The 20825-nt window shown below is 39.9% G+C and overlaps 1 protein-coding gene across 1 annotated transcript; it reads right to left on the bottom strand.

Moving 5' to 3' along the window:
* Positions 1-1963: 1963 nt before the first annotated feature.
* Positions 1964-19441, bottom strand: LOC17892750 (auxin transport protein BIG). The gene is made up of 14 exons (XM_023786737.1): positions 19026-19441; positions 18680-18786; positions 18196-18361; positions 12070-18110; positions 11336-11932; positions 11052-11229; positions 10654-10888; positions 6058-10578; positions 5759-5981; positions 5168-5566; positions 4878-5021; positions 3680-4705; positions 3088-3591; positions 1964-2947 (listed from the first exon to the last, which is right to left on the bottom strand). The coding sequence occupies exons 1-14, from the start codon at positions 19312-19314 to the stop codon at positions 2141-2143; spliced, it is 15237 nt and encodes a 5078-aa protein (XP_023642505.1). The 5' UTR covers positions 19315-19441; the 3' UTR covers positions 1964-2140.
* Between the last annotated feature and the right edge of the window lie 1384 nt (positions 19442-20825).

The following is a 20825-nucleotide window of genomic DNA, read 5'->3' on the forward strand; positions in this document are numbered from 1 at the left end:
CACATAATCAATTGTAAAAGGTATAACATGGGTACGTAAACACAAAAAAAAAAAAAAGAAGTACATATGCATTTTAATTAATAAAAGAAACAGTTGGGGTGTTTTTGTGTGAACGTAACTAAAGCTGTGTGGGTGCATTAAGGTTTTGAACGTAACGCGAGAGGCAATCCAATTAAATGAACATGTACGTACCACACACCCAACTTGGATTGCAAATCAAGATTTTAATTCAATGATAGTTTAGTTTGTTTTTGAAGACACGTATCCATTATACATTTCTCCACTATCATTATATACTAAAAAATTAGGGCATATGAATATGCATGTACAAAACATAGTCGTGAAATTTGAAATATAAACCTATTTTATCAAAGAAATAGAATACCTTGGTTTTTTTTTAATAATGTTTGAGTATTATTTATACACATAGTTGTGTTGATTGCAAGAATTATGATTAGTTGATAACCATATGAAGGATTAAGAAAGTGAATGGTTATGCCGTTTTTATTTGTAAGAAAATAATCCAATACTCCAATTTTATCGACACGGGATTAAATAGTGAAAAAGTGAAAACAAGATTATAAAAAAAGAAAAGAAATAGTTGGTAGAAAAAGGACATTTAACAATTAATAGCCCAACGAGAGCATAAAGAAAGTTGTGTCGGTGGCTAAAAATGCTTTAAGCATGACGTGCCATTCTCAAGTTTCAGGCAATTATTGCTGTCCATATATATTTTTTATCTACATTGCGTGAACAAATATAAAGAAAAAAAAAATTCTACCAAAAAAAAATAAAAATAAAGAAAAAAATCTCATAAAAATAAGCATTTTATAATTTATTATTGGTTTATAAAACAAAAAGTGAAATTATATTGAGAATTTTGTGCTTTAAAATGGAAAACTTTGATTGAATCGAACAAAAATGGTATTTGAGTAATAATACAATGAAAAAAAAGAAAAGGGTTTGTAATATATATATGGTAATCAAACAATTTTTTGTTGGTCGGGTTACAAAGTTTCAGGTTTCGAGAGATTGGCTCTCAGTATAATAGAAAATTATTGATGATATCGTCGGATTAGCGATGAACATCTTTGGTAAATCTCTTCTACAAGTGTTTTAGAAGAAGAGGTATTTTTGCTTCTTGAGACTAATGTATTGTGAAAAGATTGAGTCTAATTGTCCTATCTGTAGTTAAAGGTTCGTCTTCTTTTTAGGTTTAATTTTTTTTGTTTTGTATGTGTTTTTTTTTTATGTTTTTGGGAATTTCTATTTGTTCGGCGATTTTTTTTATTTTTATTTGAACTTCAGATTCTAAAAAAATATTTATTTTCCGCTGGTTTAAGTTGTATTTAACCATATATCCCCTTTACTTTTATCAATAATATTAGTTGACAAAAAAAAAATGGTAATCAAAAAAAAAAAACAAAAAAAATCATCTTCATTCATTCATTTATTCAACATCAAAATTATATGATGATTATTAATATTATATAGTATATACAGTACATAACTTTTGTAAGTAGCGTTGACGAAAAATAAAAGTCTTTGGCTACAGTTGTTTCGTCTGAGATCGACGCGGTTCAAGTGCGCGTCGGATAATACAGCACTCACTCGAATAGATATGAACAATCTACTTTTAACGGGCAGACACAAAAAATAATTGAATGGACTTATTAGCAAAATCCTATTTTGGCATAAATATTCGGATTGATCTTTAGGAATAACAAGAATCTTTGTCACATTAATTAAAAAATCTTGAAACACCAAAACTTATATATATATGTTGATTAGTATATATATAACCTCAACCTCACACTAAACACCATACATTTTAAATTTTAATCTGAATCCATACATTTTGCATAAAACGCTATACATACATCGAAGCCTTTCAAAATTGGAAAGTTTTCGAACCGAACTCGATCGATTGAGTTGTTATTACCTTATTAGATGGCTGCGATGCTAGACAAAGAGCAATCTGCGTTTGCTTTGCATTGATAACACAACAAAAACAAGTGTCTCCATGTTTACAACAACTACATTTTTCTAAAGTACAATCAATCACAATATCAATAACAAGAGAGACGCAACCAGATATAAAACACGTAGAGCTCTTTGTCGTTCCCGAGACCAAACTTTATCAGCCTTTTCCATTCCCAACATCAATCGCTGATCTCACAAATTGATCGCATTGAGTAACTCCTCCGGACAAAACATCAGCCAAAACACCGACAATATCAAAAGCTTCTTGCAGATCGGTTGCAGAGTTGATTTCGTCGAGCCACGAGATCAATTCCTTGGAGAAACCTACCAATTCTTTCACATTCAGCAGTTTCTCTTTCATTACAATCTCCCATGGCTCAAGCTCTGCTCCACTTGATGTACCTTCTTTCTTGTTTGGTTCTAGGTGGACCGGTTTCTTTGCTTTGAACAACTGTTGAAGCTGTTCTATCATACCGGTGTAGACCAGCATTGGTTTGACAATAGAGAGAAGTTCATCTCCGGTTAAGGTTTCTGCGTCTTGAGTTTTGCCTCCTGAACTGGTTGATTCCGCAGCACGAGAAGCTACCCGACCGTGAGCGTGTTGCATAAAAGTATGGTAAATCCCGCGCTGGAGAAAGACACGACGGTGTTGGAGCCATGATTCATATGATTCTGATAGCAGCGAGTTTACCATCATGAACTGAACGGTTTCCTCGGTTCCACTCGAGGATAGCTGAGATCCAGGAGTTAAAGGTCGTGAGTCCAATTGCGGCGTTGTTGCTGTAGATGATGAAATATAGGATGAGACAGATTTAGCCATGTTGGCGCGTTGCATGGGGCCTCCTTGATCGAGAAGATGACGGGCCATTTGGAACATAAACGGCAAGAAACGGGAATTGCTATCTCTTCCTCCTCCTCGACAGTCTGCGCTAAAAGAAGCTCCTGTTGCAAACCGAGCCAGCATCTACAGAGGAAACACAAATTGTTAGCAAATACAAAACAAAAATAACCAAACGGATTTGATTAGCTGTTCGGAATACAGTTTAGAACCAAACTAAATTTTGACACTTTCGAACCAAACGCCTTCACCAATTTTTAACTTACCAGGACAATGTCGTATGTCAATAAACGGAGTCTGCTCCCGTCAGCTCTACCAAGAGCATTGAGATTATCCCAGTACTGGTCAACATAACGGAGATACTGAGCTAAGGGAACTGATGGACCCTTGACAGGGAAGAGAGAGTTGCAAAGAGATTCATTGTTACGTAACATAGCTCCTTCCCATTCTTTCTTCGGGTTTTTAAGAGCAGCATCTGCTCTTTTCGCCTCTTGATGACATTGGAAATGAATAATATTGAAGTAGCTCACTGTAGTGTATACGCATTCACCACGTGCACTTCCAGAATTGCCAGCACCGAGATTCACCCGTTTGCTGTAAGAGTAAACTCCTAATAAATCAGTAGGTCGGAGCTTGTAGCCTTCTCTGCACACCATGCAAGCTAATCCATCCTCTTCTTCTTCCACATCATCAAAACCTTCCAGGATTGGTTGAGAAACCACAATCCTTTCACCACCATCAGAAGATAGCTCTTGACGCATTCCAAGTCCCTGTTACAAAAGAGAGAGTTGGTAAAAATTGTCACAAGACCAGATTACACAATTAGTTTCCTTGCGTGAGGATCATCATTAAAATTACCTGTAGGAGCTCCTCTCTCTTTCTTAGTGCACGGCGTCTCATTTCATCTTTGGTGGCATCTCGTAATGCACGGACTTTCTCTCCAAGAAACCCATCTCCTTTTCCTTCTTTATCGGCGAGTGTGTCTAGCAAATTTTCAGCCCTTGCACCAATCTCGTTTTCCCCAGAGACTCCTTCTAAGGCATGAAGTAAGGATAGAATTCCTCCCTCGTCTATGCATGTTTGTGTAGGCAAATGTCCCATCGATAATCCTCTTAGCATTGACAAAATAAGAGGTACTGAGGGAAGTTTAAGAGCCGAAAGCCATTCCTTGCTAGATTTGAACCCAGCCTGTCCTGTGACAGCGAAAATTTCCTTGATGTGTTTGACAGCAACAGCTATGATACCGTTCTCCAAAACTATGTCTTTTAACCTCTCTCCGCATGAACTTGTCTTGAGAGATTCTGAAACTCTTACAAAATTCTCCACAGTAAATCTCTGTTTTGCTGCTTGTTGAGCAATGCTGTCGTCCTTGGGGTTCTCCTCATGACGTTGCTGAAGCAGATCAAATTCAGACCAGTTTTGCAGGTAAGGGCTAAAATGCTCTATGAGTGCTTCCATCGCTGCAGGCTCACCATATGTTAAGTAAGGCAAGATTCTAGCAACCATCTCTGTGTTTCTTTGCTGTTTGTTCGATTTCTTAAGCCCTGAAGGATGGCTCAGCCTTTCTAAGAACATAAGCACTATTTTCTTGGCCTGTTCCCAAGTTCCAGTTTCCTCGGTACTGACAGTCAAAGCACTTTGTGTGGCGCTGATGCTGTCACTTTCATTTGCTTCAAGCGTCAAACTCTCGACAATTAAGAGAATGCCTTCAGCTGGCTCCATAGCATCCACAGAAAAAGCCCTCCTAGCTGTTTCAAGAAGTAAGCTTAATGCCCCTAGTCTGAGTAGAGCGCGCCTGTTCTCTCTAATCTTGCAGCAATGGTTTAGGAGATCAAGAACTGCAACCATCTCTTCTTGGTTGGATTTGAAGTCATCTCGTAAACTCTGCAACGTGATCAATAAATATTAGATTTATCTTAAAAAGCCACTTTAGTAATATAACAATTCCTCTTCACGCTGTATCTAAAAGTGCACTAAGAAACTAAGGTCAAACAAGTGTAAGCATACAGAAAAAGTGGGAGAATCCCAATTTCATTTTATGGTTTAAGAAGCTTACCTTGATCATTTCCAGTAAAATTTCTAGACCACCATATTCACGAACTGCACCTGCTATTGCAAATTCAATCTCTGGATCTTGGGATTCTTCTCTATCTTCTTCCAATTCCTTAATCATAGGCTCAGTAGCTTCACCATCTAGCCCCTGCCAATATTTTTTAGAGCTTATAATAAAAAAAGAAACATGAAATAACTAGTTCTTTATTTTTTTTCATTTTGGGGGTGGGAAAGTAAGTTAGGGTGAGCAAACCCATCTTTGGCCTAGCTCTTCACCAGAAAAGGGTCACAAACCTGAAGTCTGTATGTCACCGTCATGGGAGGACAATCCCTGCTGGGAGCTGCATTTGAAGCTAACAGTGCAGAGTTGGTCAGTGAAGTAGAAGACTGATTTGATTTTTTCCAAACCAGCTCATAAACTTGAGCTATACTCAGGTCTAGTGAAATGATGTTTCCTGCTACAAGCAACTCCATGCCATAGTCATCTTCCAGTAGACCTAACAGGTCCAACTGCTGACAAATCTTGTTTTTAACATCCCGCATCAGTGGGCCGATCTCAGAACTCGAATATGGATTTTTCGTCATTGATCCCCGGATAAACTCCTCTTGAGTGTGTGACTTATTCAAGATCAGCATATATACAGCCTCGGGTTTTGATGGGCAGATCAAATTACAAAGCTGCTCAAGAATAAACTGCAAATACAATTGAAATGGTCAAAACACTAGTCAATGATATATGTTAATTATAACAAAATAAATTTTTAATAACTTGAAGTGATCTTTAATTAGAATTATAGAAAATCTCCAGAGACTGTTAAGTGATGAATATCTCCAAAAAGAATATTTTGAAGATGTTACAGTGGTCAGAATGATAATTCTTCTTACCAAACAGGTACGTCCTTTTTTTTCTTGTGCATGGGTTTGCAGTCCAGAAACACAGGCACGGATGAATTGTCGTTTATTTTCACTGCTTTCAAGCAGAAGTCCGTCAAGAAGATCTTTTAGGAGTCTGTTGCAATCATTTATAAGCTTTGTCTTTTGCACTATTAAGCCACGGATTACAATGAGGGCCTCCAGAACATGAGACAGCAAATTGTCTCTCATGAATCTGCCACACTCAAAACCTTAGACAGGTATGAAGAAGTCAATGTAAGATACAATAGATTTAACAATGATAAATATACCTGGAACGAATATTTGGAACCTCTAAGAACTTTCCAAGAAGTTCTAGGAGCTTGTGGAGGGTAAATCCCTGTGAAATGTCTATCTGAAGACTCCTTTCTAGAGATTCAATGTTTCCCACCTCCTGGGAGATCAATTTGCAGATTGTTGTCAGACAACCCCGAACAGTTAAGAACAAAAGTGCATCTTGTGCCTCTATCATTTTGAAGAGCAGTTCAAAGTATTCTGCGCTACTTTCACCCGCTGCAAGCGTAGCGGGAAGCAAGCCTATCAGCAAATTGATCAGCCTGTAGCGCCTAGGTGAGCTTTGGGCAGAGAGTAAACTAATCAGCGTGCACATCTCTGACCTGATAGATTGAGAACATGCACTAAGAATAAGCTCCGTGACCCAAGATCCGAGCTCAAATGCCTGTAAACCACCTTTGGATGTCCTGCTAGAGCGTCGCTTCCACCTAAGTGTATATTTAAGTGCCAGGAAATCTGATCTGTGTGTTCTCGACTTTTGGTTACCACTTCTAATTGACTGAGAGGCTTTGTATTGCCTCCTCACAAAGTCGAGATATGACGCCCCTTTCTCCCATTCCAAATAACTCACAAGCTGAATATCTCGTGTCTTCTGAGACACATCCAAGTTATTTTCTTCACTTTCTGACGAATACTTTATGATGCCAGCAACATTCTCATCCTTTCCTTGCACCGCAGGAGCAGATTTTCCCATTGTTAGCTCTTTCTCTGCCGTATCTGGTTTTGGAGGTGTACATGCCACAGAAATTATCTTAAGGCACGGAAGAATTATGTGCTCTGATATCGCAGGATGTTTAGCACCTAATTTAATGGAAGAAAATAGTAGCTGAAAAACAAGGCGCAGTCTTGACTCCCAGAATTCATCAGTGAGAGAGCATACTTCTGAAAGCAACAACATCTCCTCACGAGTGGCAAGCGCAATGTCCATGGAGCGATGATGTTCAAGGCAGTACATTATTTTCTTCTGTACCAGATTGTTTAAATCATTCACGGCATTCAGATCACCCTCCGAGAAAGTAGAAAGAGCTGCTCTGGCTTGAGCACGAGCTGTTTTCGGACCCTCGTGAATATTGTTTTCAAACAACTCAGACAAAATACCAGCTGCAACAAGTTGTTTCCTAGATCTAGGATGCTTCGACAGCACTTGAAGAATCTCAAGACATTGAGTGACAAATGTAGAGGCACAACCATAACAATTGTTTGGGGTCTTTGAGACCACACATCTTGAGGCACCTGATGAAAAATTTGAATTTTTCTGATGGAGGTAGCTCATCAAAACTCTACGAAGCCCCTGCAGTGTTTGTACACTTTTGCTGACAGAATCAAAAGCAGCTTTGCACTTCTCACCATATAATACACCCAAAAGTGCGATTTTCCGGTTTATCTTGCATGAGGGACCAGGTAAAGATGCCATCATTTGTTGGACAGTGTCCTTGTGCTGTGAATCCATTTCCGTTTCACCAATGCTTGATACTATCTTCAGAAGCGGCTTCTTGAAGCCCAGGAGCTGCTGATATCTCCTGTGAGCGTTTTCCGACTCAGACTCTATGGCAGCCAATCCCTTCTTCATATCTTCGTCATTTTCCATATTATCAAATATGAAGCTTGGTTTTGCCATGAAGTTAAACTCAAACCTCCCATACTTGCTATAACCACACTCGTTGCAAAGGAAAGAATCCAAATTTTCATAGTTTATGTTACGGCATTGCCTGCACTGATAAGCATTCTCATGGCAATTGCTGCAAATACCATGTTTATCAGTAACAGGTCGACTGCATCGGGGGCATTGCAATGGTTCAAGAGATAACGCCTGAAGATTCTCATAGAAGGAATCCAACTCGATCATGAAGTTACAGGCAGTAATAGGAATAGGAAATTCCACCTTCAGTTCAGTTTGGTTAAAAGACAGATGGCAACTTTTGGCACGCTTCCACAGTGACCAGTTGTTTTTAAGCTCTGATAAATCCGAGACAGGGCGATTGTTGTAATACAAGTTTAGGACCTTCACCGACTTTGACTTTCGTGCATCATGAACATTCATGGTCACAGATTGTATCGTATAACTACCAGTACATTTCACAATGATGCGGTTATCAGTAAACTTTGTCTCAGATTTCAAACTTTCAAGCTTCATTTTGCTATATGGCACATCAGGAGAACTGCAGGCAACACAGGGTTCACTCTCGAGATAATAACCATCAAATTCCACAAGATTACCCAGAGTGCTGTATATACGGGAGTTTGGATGATTGGCAATGAGCTCATTTTGAGAATGCAGCGTCTCAAAAAAGCACCTTATAACATCAGTATTCAGGCAACGATCTACAAGCTCGTTAGTCGCTTGCTTTGAGTTGTTTTCTGGAGCCTTGCCGAGTAACAAAGAGACAAGTTCAGTGTACTCGACAATATTCTGACCATATGCTGGCAGGTATCTAACCTTCTGCAAAAGAGCTGCTAACATACTTTCTTTGAACGAGTATCTTCCATGATACCACAAGCCATATATAACAGACTTTGCTTCAGTACGAACAGAGCTGGAATTCCATTCCAGAAGAAAGAAATCAATAAACTGTGTCAAGAGATCTCCGCCCTTGGCACTGAAGATATCTACCACCCCTTCCATATCCACGTATGATTTGTCCACACCAGAATCATTCCCATCTTCACCTTTTTTCTTCTTTTTTGAATCCACAGACTGAGATCCTGATCTGTTTGAGCCTGTCCCTACATCTGCTGCTTCAGCTTTCTGCGCTGAGCTGCTCACATCTTTTCCTTGATAAAAGGCCAAATTAAGGAGTTTAAGTGTCTGGATAACCGACTCTTCTGCAAAATGGAATACGCCATTCAGTAAGAAGGACAGAAAATCTCCATGCCTGAGACAGTACTTCTGCCAGTTTCGAGGCCGCGCCAAAGCAACTTCAGCAATTGTAGAAAGTGACTTCACAATCTTTACACTCCTTTCATATGAAACATTGTTTTCAAAACCACCAGACTTTTCAACATGCTTGTATAGATTTTTCACTTCATTGGAAAACTGCCACGAATCTCGGACACTGTAGTATTGAGTTTTGCTTCCACAAAGATGCAAAAATAGCCTTCTAGCATATCTCCTAACAAAAGCTGTATGAGGGTTATTAATATAGCTGCACAGAACATCCTGGAAACCGTCCAGCTTCAAATCTCTAGAAGAAGTATTCCTGTAAACCTTTTCCTTTTCTCCCATTTTCTCTTGTTTTTCAGGTCTAACCAAGGTATAAACTAAGCGAAACACATTCTCAAGTAGCAGTCTGTGATAGTCCACAAATATATCTGCTCTATGGGCTTTTGCATATGAATCCGAAAAGAAGGGAGAATAGTTACCAGCAGGTAAATCCCTTCTGACTGTGAGCATGGCTCCACAACCAGAACCAGAGCTTGATCCACGTGCTTCAACATTTGCAGCACGGGACTTAAAAACATGCACTAGTTGCTGAAGTATGTTCATTAGATAATTAACAAACTCTTGATTCCTGAGCAAACTGCATGCGCGAACTAGCTGAGACGCAAAGTCATCTCTCTCTTGAACATCTAAAGAAGACTGAGAAGCAACTACAGTGGAGCTCTGGATACCCCTTCGGTCATGTAGATCAGTATTTCCACCTAATCGGGAGCTACTACCATCACTACCAGGCTGCTGCCAACTCCGAAGCATCAAGGTGAAAAACATAAACACAAGAATAACAATTTCTCCGAAGTAAGAGCGAGTTGAAGCAGCAAACGGCTTGGTGAAATTAATTTGATCCAATAGCCATTTAATTAACTTTTCCAAGCTTATTTCTTCAGGCTTTGAGCTGTCCATAAAGGCTCCACCAATGGCAGATGATAATCTGTAGAACAATTGCATGACAGGAATAGCTTGAACACCAGATACTTTCTCCATCCATCCACCCAACTCTTGGAGAAACTCAGAGAGAATTAAAGAATTTACTGCACGCTTTGAGGCTGAGATGGAAACAGGATCGGTCACTGAAGCAGAAAAATCAGTAGATTCACCAGGTTCCAAGACATGGATTGATGGAGTTGAAGCTTGTGGGACGCTACTGGTTACTATTGTCGGTGACATATTTGAAATACCTACTTCATCCGCAGAGAACTGAATCTCATTGGTGTCTGCACCAAGCGACTCCACTTCTATTGGCAGTGCTGTCATGGGATGATCTCGAGTGTGTGGTGGTGGTAGACGATCTGCATCTAACACTTCATAGCATGCCTCACATAAATCAAAATCTGGACAAACGGTGCAGTGCCACCTTCTTCGCAGGATAGGGACGGTGGAGCAGCCATCACAGCAGTATTGAACAGATGAAGTTATAGAGTCCTCCTCAATCATGACATGCGTATTTCCACCAGCTGTTCTGACAGGCACCGAAGGAGTTGTTATATTGTCTACCAAATCATCTGTTGTCAAGATTGTTTGCTTTGGGAAAGGAACCTGAAGTAGTCTTGATGATATGGCTAAGCTGTAATGAAATTAAGTTAGAAGACTGGTCCATACCTAAAAGAACAGAGTATAGAAACCATACACAAGAACACACCTGCTGGATGTTTGCACAGACTCATTGGGAAACAATATAAGTGCTTTCAGTAGCTGAACTGCAGGGGCTACAGAATGAACCCCGGTATCCTTTCCTTGAGATGCCAAACACTCTGCATAGCTATAGATTAGCTCAACAGAGGACATAACGATGTTGTTCATAGTAGGTGTGTCGAGTGGCTCCGACTCCAAAATTCCCCATAGCACTTGCATCAGATTGTCTACCACTTCAGAGCCTACAGAACAAACATATCTCACATAAACAAAGCTATATGAAAGACGATAATTGTACGGAAAACAGCTGCTCCTGTTATGTATTACAAGGATAATAGAAAAAAAATTGTGTTTGACTACACATTGAAAAAGAAGACTGTAGATAATAAAAGAAAGCACATATACCATTCATCTCCAGAAAGACGGAGAAATTTGATTTACGGGTCAAAGCTATTTTAGACACCGCCCGCATCTGAGCATTGAACTCTTCAACAATTGAGCCTCCAGTACCAGAAATGCCCAACCTCGAAGAAATGATAGAGGTCACCTTGACCACTCCAAGAAGTCGCATGGTGTCTTTGACCTATAATAGCAGATATATCAATGCCAAAGATAACATAAAAATTTCATGTATATCAGTTCAGAAAGAGCAACTGAACATGCTAGACTGGATGTGGTAGGAGCATTACCTGGTAGTATATCTCCTTTCTTGGGAAGACAGACTGCAAGACACGGCAAGCTGCATTTTGCAACAGGGTTTCCCTATCACTTTCGAAAATGGTCTCCAGTAGCTGTTTGCATTTGAGTTCGCTAAGCTCTACTTCTTGCTTTGGCTTACAAGCTGAATAAAAGATTGATAGGAGTTTAAGACCATCGGCGATAACTTGCTCCTCAATAGAAGCAGACTGTGCCAACGCTCTCTTTTTACTAGAGCCTGGAAGAATCAAACCATGACCAAGCACACGAGCTTCCATATCTAGCACAGCATCCATTTTCTCTTTCCAGCCAAACTCATCTTTAGCTCGACCGTATACTTCAAGCGAGTCTATTCTGGGAAGTGCAGTCCCACTAGTAGTTGGCCCGACAGAGATTACAACATCTTCATCAGCTAGAAGTGACTCAGCCACTGTGAATGGGATGTCATACCAGCACCTCATGCCTTCATCCATCTTAATCGTTCTCTGAAAAATGGTCACTTCTGAAGGTATAGAGCTTGATGATGTAGTACCAACATGCATCCGGATGCCAACCATAACAATGTCCGGGTTTGGATTGGAGACAGATATCTGAAAGAGAGAAGGTTAGATTACTGGACACAAACACCTTGTATAACATAATCACACCGGGAAAATACTCTTAAGAGTAATAATCAAGTACACAGATAAACTTATCAAGAAAAAATATTGGAGAAATCCAACCATACCTTGAAACCCAAGGGACTGGGGCTCTCAATAAAGCCATCCTCAGATGCCAAGCTCTGTTTTGCTCCCTCGGAATCACCATTTCTAATAGCATCACTACTAAATCTCACATCTGCTGTAATGCAAAATGCCTTCTCGAAGAAATCCAGGGGAAACTCCGGCTTTGCACCAGCATAGGCTTTGTTGTTAAGTATCTTAGAACCCAATTTTTTAACTTTTTCAGCAGTGAAATTTGAGTCAGTATCAACTCCACTCCGAACATGAGAATAAATTTGAAGGCTGCCATCATCATGCAGAACAAGACAGTGAATATTGTCTTTTGACAGAGGTTTGTATGCGGTAATTCCGACCATAGGGGAAGATGATCCAGTCGGATGACGGAGATTCTGTGCACATACCCCATCACCCCTCAAGGACACAGCTAAGGCAGCATTTGACTTCAAGCTGGAGAAGCAAATAAACAATCCACTGCCAGCCAACAACTCTTTCCAACGATGCAATCCAGCCACCCTCTGTTTACAATCTGGTTCTTCCTCAAACATGCCAGATGTCTCAGTTAAGGATGTTGCGTCTGAGCTGAGTCGACCCATAAAAGAACTCCCGTTATGATAGGATATAAAAAGCAGTCGATATGTTGGAGAGAAATAGACGGATGAACCCTTTCCGGTAACATCCTTCCCCATAATCTGAACGATTTCCTTAAGTGGCGTTGCACCTGCATTACCGCCCCAAGATAGTTCAAACCTGTACAAATTCCCTTGTTCTGAAAGAACAAGAAGGAAAACCCTCCCACGAGAAGCAACAAAAAGAGTAGCATCCACAATCATGTCATTTGGCAAGGTGAAGTACTGTGTTGGACTGATGCTGTCCTGGGATAGATCATAAATCTTCACGAATTTGTTTGTAACGACCATTAACTGAACCTGTGAACCAGGAACCCAGTCTATACGCCTGATGTATGCACCCTGCAGGGCAAGCTCGACAGCAAGCCTATCAATGACTTCACCTCGATGATTCAACGTAAGTATCTGGCAATCTCCAAGGCCTGCGACAGCAAGATAATTCTCCACCACTGGGTTGAATGCTAAATGCACTATCTCAAAACGAACAATATTCCTGGAAAGTGGTTTAACATTGGCCTTGTCTGCATTAATAGGTGCAATTGTGGCTTGTCCTATTAGCTGTCCAACATCAAATATAGCAACTTTATCACCTTCTCCAACCGCAAGGCGACCCCGAACACTAACACTCAGAAGAGACTTGACAAGGGAACCATTGGCTAAAAAAGATTTAAGGTCCTTTGAATTCGCATAATCAGCCTTTATTTTTAAGTCCAGGGACCCACTTTTATATGCTTTTTTCAGCTGCAAAAGATCTGTCTCAAACGAAAGAACTTTGTCTTTCCCAAGATTGACCTGCTTATCTTTCGAAAGGCCAGAGTCTCTTTTACTAGTAATAGATGGAAGCAAAGAAGAGAAAAGCTCCAGCACTCGGTCCTCTATGCCGAGTTCTTCTAGTAGCAGTGACATCTTATATTGAGTTTCTTTAGGGATAGATAACACAACGTGATTTTCCTCCCCAGAACCATCTTCTTCCACATCTGAATCGCTTTCTGCAAGCTGCTCTGCATCCTCCGACAAGGGTAAAAAGGATTGAAAATTATTTGTACTACGAGCTGGAGCGCTTCCAATGTCGTTAAATTTGCGTGGCTTCAAGCACTGACAGCTGCTTCCCCTAACACCTCCTGCTCCACAGTCACAGAAAAACCGACTCGATCTTGAATAGACAACACGGTGACCTCGGTGGCAAACTTTTGCGCAAACAGAACAGCAACCTTTGGACACAGTAAGGTCACAGGTGTAACAAAAATACCAATGCTGTTCCATGAAATTACTGCCACTGGAAGTAAAAGTGCAGACTTTTGAGGCAAGGTACCTCTCACTGTTGGCATCTTCTTCATCTTCCTTGTCTAGGCTGGCCATTTCACCATCAGATGTTCCATCATCTTCATCTTCATCGACAGAAGTGACATCGCACTCAAGTGATATTGCACTTCCTTCCTGATCTACGGGGAGAGCCAATGTGTCAGATTTTTTCATTGTTCCTGAGAATTTTGGGACCAAGGGACCTGTTGCAGTATTTTTATTGCTTGCCAAGGCCTGTCCATATGTACTCTCTCCATGACTTGGAGAACGGTTGCTCAACAAGGTGCCTATCACACCAAAAAGAAATTTCAAACCAGGCAGCAACTTCTCATCAGCAGCAAGCTTCTCCATCAGCATTATGGTTCTCTTTAGAACCATCTTCATCAGGTTGTCTTCCCTTGCAAGTTGAAGAACAAAATGAAAATATGACATAGCCATATGGGTATCAAACGAGAGAAATGCGGTATCAAGGGAGATCAACATGGCCTCAAATAAATGATTTTGTAACTCTCTGGTCTGTAGGTCGTTAGTAGATGACACAAGACAATTAATAAAATTCATTGCTGCCTCTCTGAAAGGAAGAGAATTCCCTTTTGCAGTCTTTTTCCCATCTATTTCCTCAATGAAGGAACCCAACAGTCTTCTCTCCAACCACACAGATAAAGTTTTCAAATCCATGTCAAGAAACTTTTGTTGTACTCTTCTCCTGAGATCGGGGGATGGAGCCACAGACAAGAGGTCAACAAGGAAGTTGAGTACTTTTATGTTAACTGGTTCCAAGGAACAGTAGTCCAATGAGTCAATAAAAACAGAGAGATCTCCACGTCGCAACTGATAGAATTCCCTGGTAGGCTCAGAGACTGCATCTACACCGAGATAAAATTTGAAAATATCCGATTTTGAAGAATCCTTGCTTAGACTGTCCATAACATCTACAATCTTGGTGATCACCCCCTCAAGTACATGGCTTCTATCTATCTGCTCAGCACTGATATCTCTTACAAACCCCTCCATGTCTTTCATCAGGAACAACTCCGTCAAATCTGGAAGCTGCATCGCGGCACATATATTTTGACAGATTTCCTCACATTTCCCATGAAAGTTTTCGAATACCTGATCAAACTTAATAATCATGATGGAATCAAGTATCTGATGAAGTACACAAGTATCTGCCCCAAACTTCTCCTTTGAGTTGCCCAGCTTGAGTAAGCCATCTATTGTCAGCACAATGCACCTTATGCTTAGAATACATGAAAGAAGAATCGCACTAGAAGTTTGAAGACTAGTGGGAAATCCATGTACCATAAATTCCCAAAACACTTTCCATATAACACCCGAACCTCTTCCATCACCCAGAGAATCCAGTTTTGACAGATAAAAAATGCATTGAAGATGGAGGGAATTGTCCCCAATCTTCGCATATTCACCTTGCAGACTTTTACCAAATTGAGTATGCTTGAGAAGTAGCAGAGAAGGCGAACTATGACCATGATGATTCCAAGCGCTGAAAGTTGCAAGGAAAGCTTCCTTATACACTCGTAAATATTTGCTAACCAATGATGAAAGCATTCTCAGCAGTTCTGTTATACCACCGGTCTCCATCAAGTAAGAGACTACACCTTCTGCAGCAGCAACATAATTGGCGTCAACAGATGTGCACTCCCTCCAGAAGGGATCGATTTCTGAACGTGAATGGTTCTTGCAATAACCCCAGACGCCACCATTAAGAAAGTACAACAGAAGGGAGAGCCACGATCCTTCGCGGATAAACTCCCAACCCAAATCCTCAACCACCTGCTCAGGTGATGCCTGGAGCTGACTTAAAACACCGAACAGAATGTTTCTCAACTCGAAATTCTTACCAACAACATTGATGTCGCCTACAAGCAAATGACTGGTGCAGATGAGATCCACAGAGCTCGATATATCCAATTTCTGGAAATTAACATGCAAGGAAGGCTGACTATCTAATGCACTGTTAATACGAGCAATATCCCAAGAAAGTAAGAAAATGTATCTTTCCACTATTAGGTCTTCCACTTTTACTGCCTTTTTCCCCTTCCATAGCCCCAAAACCCAGGACAAACTTGCAGATAAATCTCCATAATCCAGGTTTAGGATTTTGGCAGCAGACACATCATTCTGAAATGTAGGAGGATGTGGGGAAAAGTCAATCATTTGACTCATCAGATGGCTGAGTGACTCCTCTTCAGCCCATGAATCAGTTATCCCCCTTGCTACAAGAGATGCCCAAGAAGATAAATGATCACCAACGGTTACATGCAAATTACTACCACAGCTACGAACTTCCCTCAATTTAGATCTTAGATCTAGCATTAATGATGTTGGGCATGTGTTTGGATGTAACAACATATGGTGCAACAGAACTAACAACCGAGATATCAGTATGGCCCAACAGGACAGCTGGGGACCATCACATATTCCTGACGGGGTCTCAACTTTATGCAGACACGAAACAATAAGATTTGAGAATTTTGCCTTCTCTGCTTCACTTGATAAATGGAAAGCCATAAGAAGAATCTCAATATGGAAAGCAGAGGGAAGACATGCAGTCAACTCCTTGAGACTCAAAACTTCAGCACATATACTTCTTGCTCTGTCAGCAATAAAAGTAACGAAACCCTCATAAACTTTGGCTCTCAATTGTACCCCAGCCAAGCCCGGCCTACAAAGAAGAGTGTGAGCCAACAACGCCAAAGTCTTATCATTATAGTTGAGGTCACTATTTTCAACAACAAGAATTTTCTGAAAAAGGTAGGACTCAAGAGATTCAGACAGAGAACGACTTCTTAAGAGATTGAGTAACAGCTCAAAGGCAACATGTCCAGGTTTTCCCTCATCTTGGAGCATGCAACCAACATCAGAAGCCTTGTCTTCAATACTACAGCCTACAATGTTGAGCAGGATATCAATGTGACCAGCGTCAAGCTTTTTACATCCATCTTCGTATATACTAGGAACCCATTCTTGACAAAAAATGCAAGTTCGAAGAAAATTCAACAGTTCCTTAGCAGCTTGCAATGGTAAATTGCTGCTGACAGAAACAGGTGGTTGATCATTTGGTTCTACGGAACACAGAGAACGGCTACCCTCAGAAAACAAGTTTCCAAACAGGGCTTCATCGTCATGAGAAATTTGGCTTTCGACTTCCGCAAAACTGTTGGATCTTAAACTGGAATATGTCCTTTCCACTTTTGGTCGTAACTTTACACCTTCGCGATGGAGGAAATAAACAAGATGGAAGAAGTTACCCAGCCAATGACTTGATGAAGGAAATATCAGTCTCATTATATCCTCGACCGCGAAGCACTTGAGCAATGGGATCTTTTCCTGTCTCAGATGGAAATAAACAGAATCAGCAGAGGAATTGGTATTGTCATACGTGACTTCTGACTCTAAAATCCTCAGATCTTGGATATGGAATGGTTGTCTTTTCAGATCTTGAATGAGTTTCAATGTGTACATGACAGACCGAGGGAAGTAAGCAAGTGGAGGGGTCAAATTACAAGAGGACGCATCATATCTCCACATTGAGGCATCTAGATTGTTCAGAATAGAAACTGACACACATGCCTGGACATTCTGAAAAACACTGCTCTTGCCAAAAATGAGTTGGATGAGATTAAGAAATCCCTCCAGCAGCGCAAGAGAAAGACTCTCAATATTACCCTCTGTAGCAGTGTGGTTAGTGAATTCAGAAAAAACCCTAAACAGCTTAGGAAACGTATCCGTAAATGAAGCTACTGCCTGTAACAATGAACAATCGTTTTCAATACTTTGAACATCTTTGGAAAGACTTCCAAGCAGCTTCAAAATTCTTAAGCAGAAGGACAATTTATCAAGGAAAGCTTGATCAACCGTCTTTTCATCCAACACACTTGGCAATTGAACAAGCTCGTTGCAGACCATAATCAGACGACAAACACAGCCAAGGTGAACAACAGCCAGGTGTCGAGTCAAGGGGTTCAGGTTTCCACAGTCTTGTTGAAAAGAGGGCTTTACAACTGAATGCGCTTGGGCATCAGATTCAATGCATTCAGACATCAGCGTAATAAGAAGCCGGTCAACTGGCTTCTCTTCATTTGAGCATCTGCCCCCTGCTTGACATGCCAAATGATGTAACGGTAATCAGATAAATTTTAAGTAAGAAAAGAAAATTGCTGAGTGATTGGTAGTTAATACCTTGAAAAGTACATTTCACAAGGTTATAGAATTCCATATTATCATGCTCGCCAGAAAATGCTGGCCATAGTTCTGCAACTTCTGCGGGAGATACAGCTGGCAGGATATTATACTGCTTCTCACTTCCATCAAAAGAAGCTATTTCCAAAAGTACTTCCATGTTTATCTGATTCAAGCAAGCATTGGAGAGATTACTAATGCTATCAAGCTTGATAGAAACACAGTAAGGAAGAGTTTGAAATGGAAGTTGATTGTAATTCTACTATAGCCCTCACTAGAAAAGTTAAAACGAAACATGTTGGTGAGCATATGTGACTAATGTATATGGTGCAACAATGAAACCTAACCACTCATCAAAAACCTGATAAAGACTTACAAAACGAGTTCAAAACGCCTCATCAAAAAAACTAAATATATATACAAATACAGACAAATAAATTCTCTAGAAGGTAAAGAATGACACTGATCAAAATAAAGAACGAACCTCAATTTTAAGATCATTTTGTGTAAAATTTGACTTCTCCAAGAAGCTGAGGGAGAACTCCATCACCTCCTGGATGACACCCAAAACTATTGGTTCGAGTTGGTCCACTGAGATACAACAAAAAAGAAAAAGAAAAAAAAAAAACAGTAAGGAAAATGATTCGAGGTCCCTAATCACTGTTTACTGCTTCATCTGGAGAATAAACAAGTAAAGGGTAGCACAAGAAAGAAGCAAATCTATCAAAGCTCAGCTCAGAAAGTGAGAGAATGACTATAATCAAACAATCGGCAAGCAGATTCATAGAGACCAAAACCTTGATTGAAACTAATAAGTGTCAAGTCAGTACCTAATAGAGATCGCGATAATAGAAGAATCGCCTGGGAAATCGAGACAAGTGCTTGAACTTGCGAATCGGACCAGGTCTGAAAGCGTAGCATGCCGGAGGAATCATCATCTCCGCCGATCGGAGCGATACCCGAGCGAAGGAGGAGGTAGAAAGAACGGAGACCGCGTTTGATCGAATCATCGGAGTGTAAACGGCGAGAAAAGAGATCTGAAGAAGCCGAAGACGACAGAGAGGGGAAGGCGGTGTCGTCGAAGAGAAATCGGCAGAGATTCGCCAAGTCATCTGCCATTTCTGGCGAAGCCAAATAGAAGAGTGGAACAACGAGGAAAAGGTTTCTTGTATAGATAGATATATACAGAAATGGGGAAGAAGGTAAAAGGGTTTATCATAAGCAGCGAGAGTATCAAAGGCGGTGAAAAGAGGACTCTCTTCTCTAGAGAAGGAAGACGATGTTCCTTCTTCTTCGTTTTCCTTATTCTTTACTTTCAAAATCAGACAATAATAATATTTAGAAATTTCCTTTATTATTTAACACTTAATTAAATCTATCTATAATTCGTTAAAAAAAACTATAGTTGTTTTAATTAAATAATACTTTTACAAAAAAAAGAAATAATAATACGTAGAAAATACGAATTGCAGTATTCTTATTGGTCCAGCATTTGAAATACATTTTTTTTTATTATCAGTGATTTTAATTTTGTATAATTAACAGAGATTTAATGGATGAAGAAACAAAAACAAACATTTTAGGAAGCCCAAAAGGGCACCAATGTATGTGTTCACATATTATAAACCTCCCAATTAGCAGATGAGTTAAAGATACACAATCTGTTTTTATCCTCTCTCAATTTTATTCATAAGATTCATTTGACCTCACAAGTGTGTGTGTTAAACTGTCAATAGATAAGAAATTTTTATAAGATCTGTGACATATAACCAAAGTATATCTCAGATGCAAATAAATCATTATGTACATCACCACTTTTCTTCACTATGATAGAATAAAACGCAAGATGTTTTCTTTTAGGTTTTCTACACAAAAAGTAATTCAACTAATAGATTAGTGACAAGTGAGATATCATACAAGAAGATATTAACTACAGTAAACAGACACGTCTCCCGTCGACTCTGCAAATCATCATCAAATCCCATTTAGGCAGAGACCAACCTGCAAAACAAAGGACCATTGGAAAGGAAGAGCTAGAAGAAAACCACACCACCTAAAGAAACAATCGCTGTCTTAAAATGTTAGAAGACACTAGTCAAGATGAAACGAGAGCCTTGTCAGGTAGAATTTGGGATAAGAAGGCTAGAAGAAAAAAGAGAAGGAGGAAGGAGAATAGTGGAAAAAGCTAAAGAACAACAAGTGCGTCTCTTAGTGGTCGGAGAAGAGAAGAAACCACCGGTTTGGAGATCGTTGAAAGAGATGGGAATGGGAAGAAACAGCAAGGCTGAGCAGGAGTTCTCAAGTATTTCCTGTAGAAGGCTTCACGTATGACCATTGCGGTTAAACCAAAGAACTGTAATTAAGCTTGGTGTTTTGATTTTGTTTGTAGAGATTGATTTCAGTTTTGTTATATTAAGATATGCCGACAAAAGCATATTCAAAGTACAATTCTCCAAACTGGTTATTATATAACTGTTGTATTTTTATGTTGTTCCTCTTTATACTTGAGAGGCTCACCAGTTACCATCTCTCATTCTCTTTAGTATCTCTCTGTTTCTCTTCTTTATTGAAACATAGATTATATTGTTCTCTCTTTTACTCTCTTGTCATTTGTTTAGTTTTCTTGTTTT

This window comes from Capsella rubella, unplaced genomic scaffold, assembly GCF_000375325.1.
Source record: "Capsella rubella cultivar Monte Gargano unplaced genomic scaffold, Caprub1_0 scaffold_3, whole genome shotgun sequence".
NCBI lineage: Eukaryota > Viridiplantae > Streptophyta > Magnoliopsida > Brassicales > Brassicaceae > Capsella > Capsella rubella.

Coding starts and splice junctions, on each gene's coding strand:
- LOC17892750 (XM_023786737.1), bottom strand. CDS start 19,314: ATGGCAGATGACTTGGCGAATCTCTGCCGATTTCTCTTCGACGACACC. Junction 18,787..19,025: donor ATTATCGCGATCTCTATTAG/GTACTGACTTGA, acceptor GTTGTATCTCAG/TGGACCAACTCGAACCAATA. Junction 10,579..10,653: donor TCTGTGCAAACATCCAGCAG/GTGTGTTCTTGT, acceptor ATTTCATTACAG/CTTAGCCATATCATCAAGAC.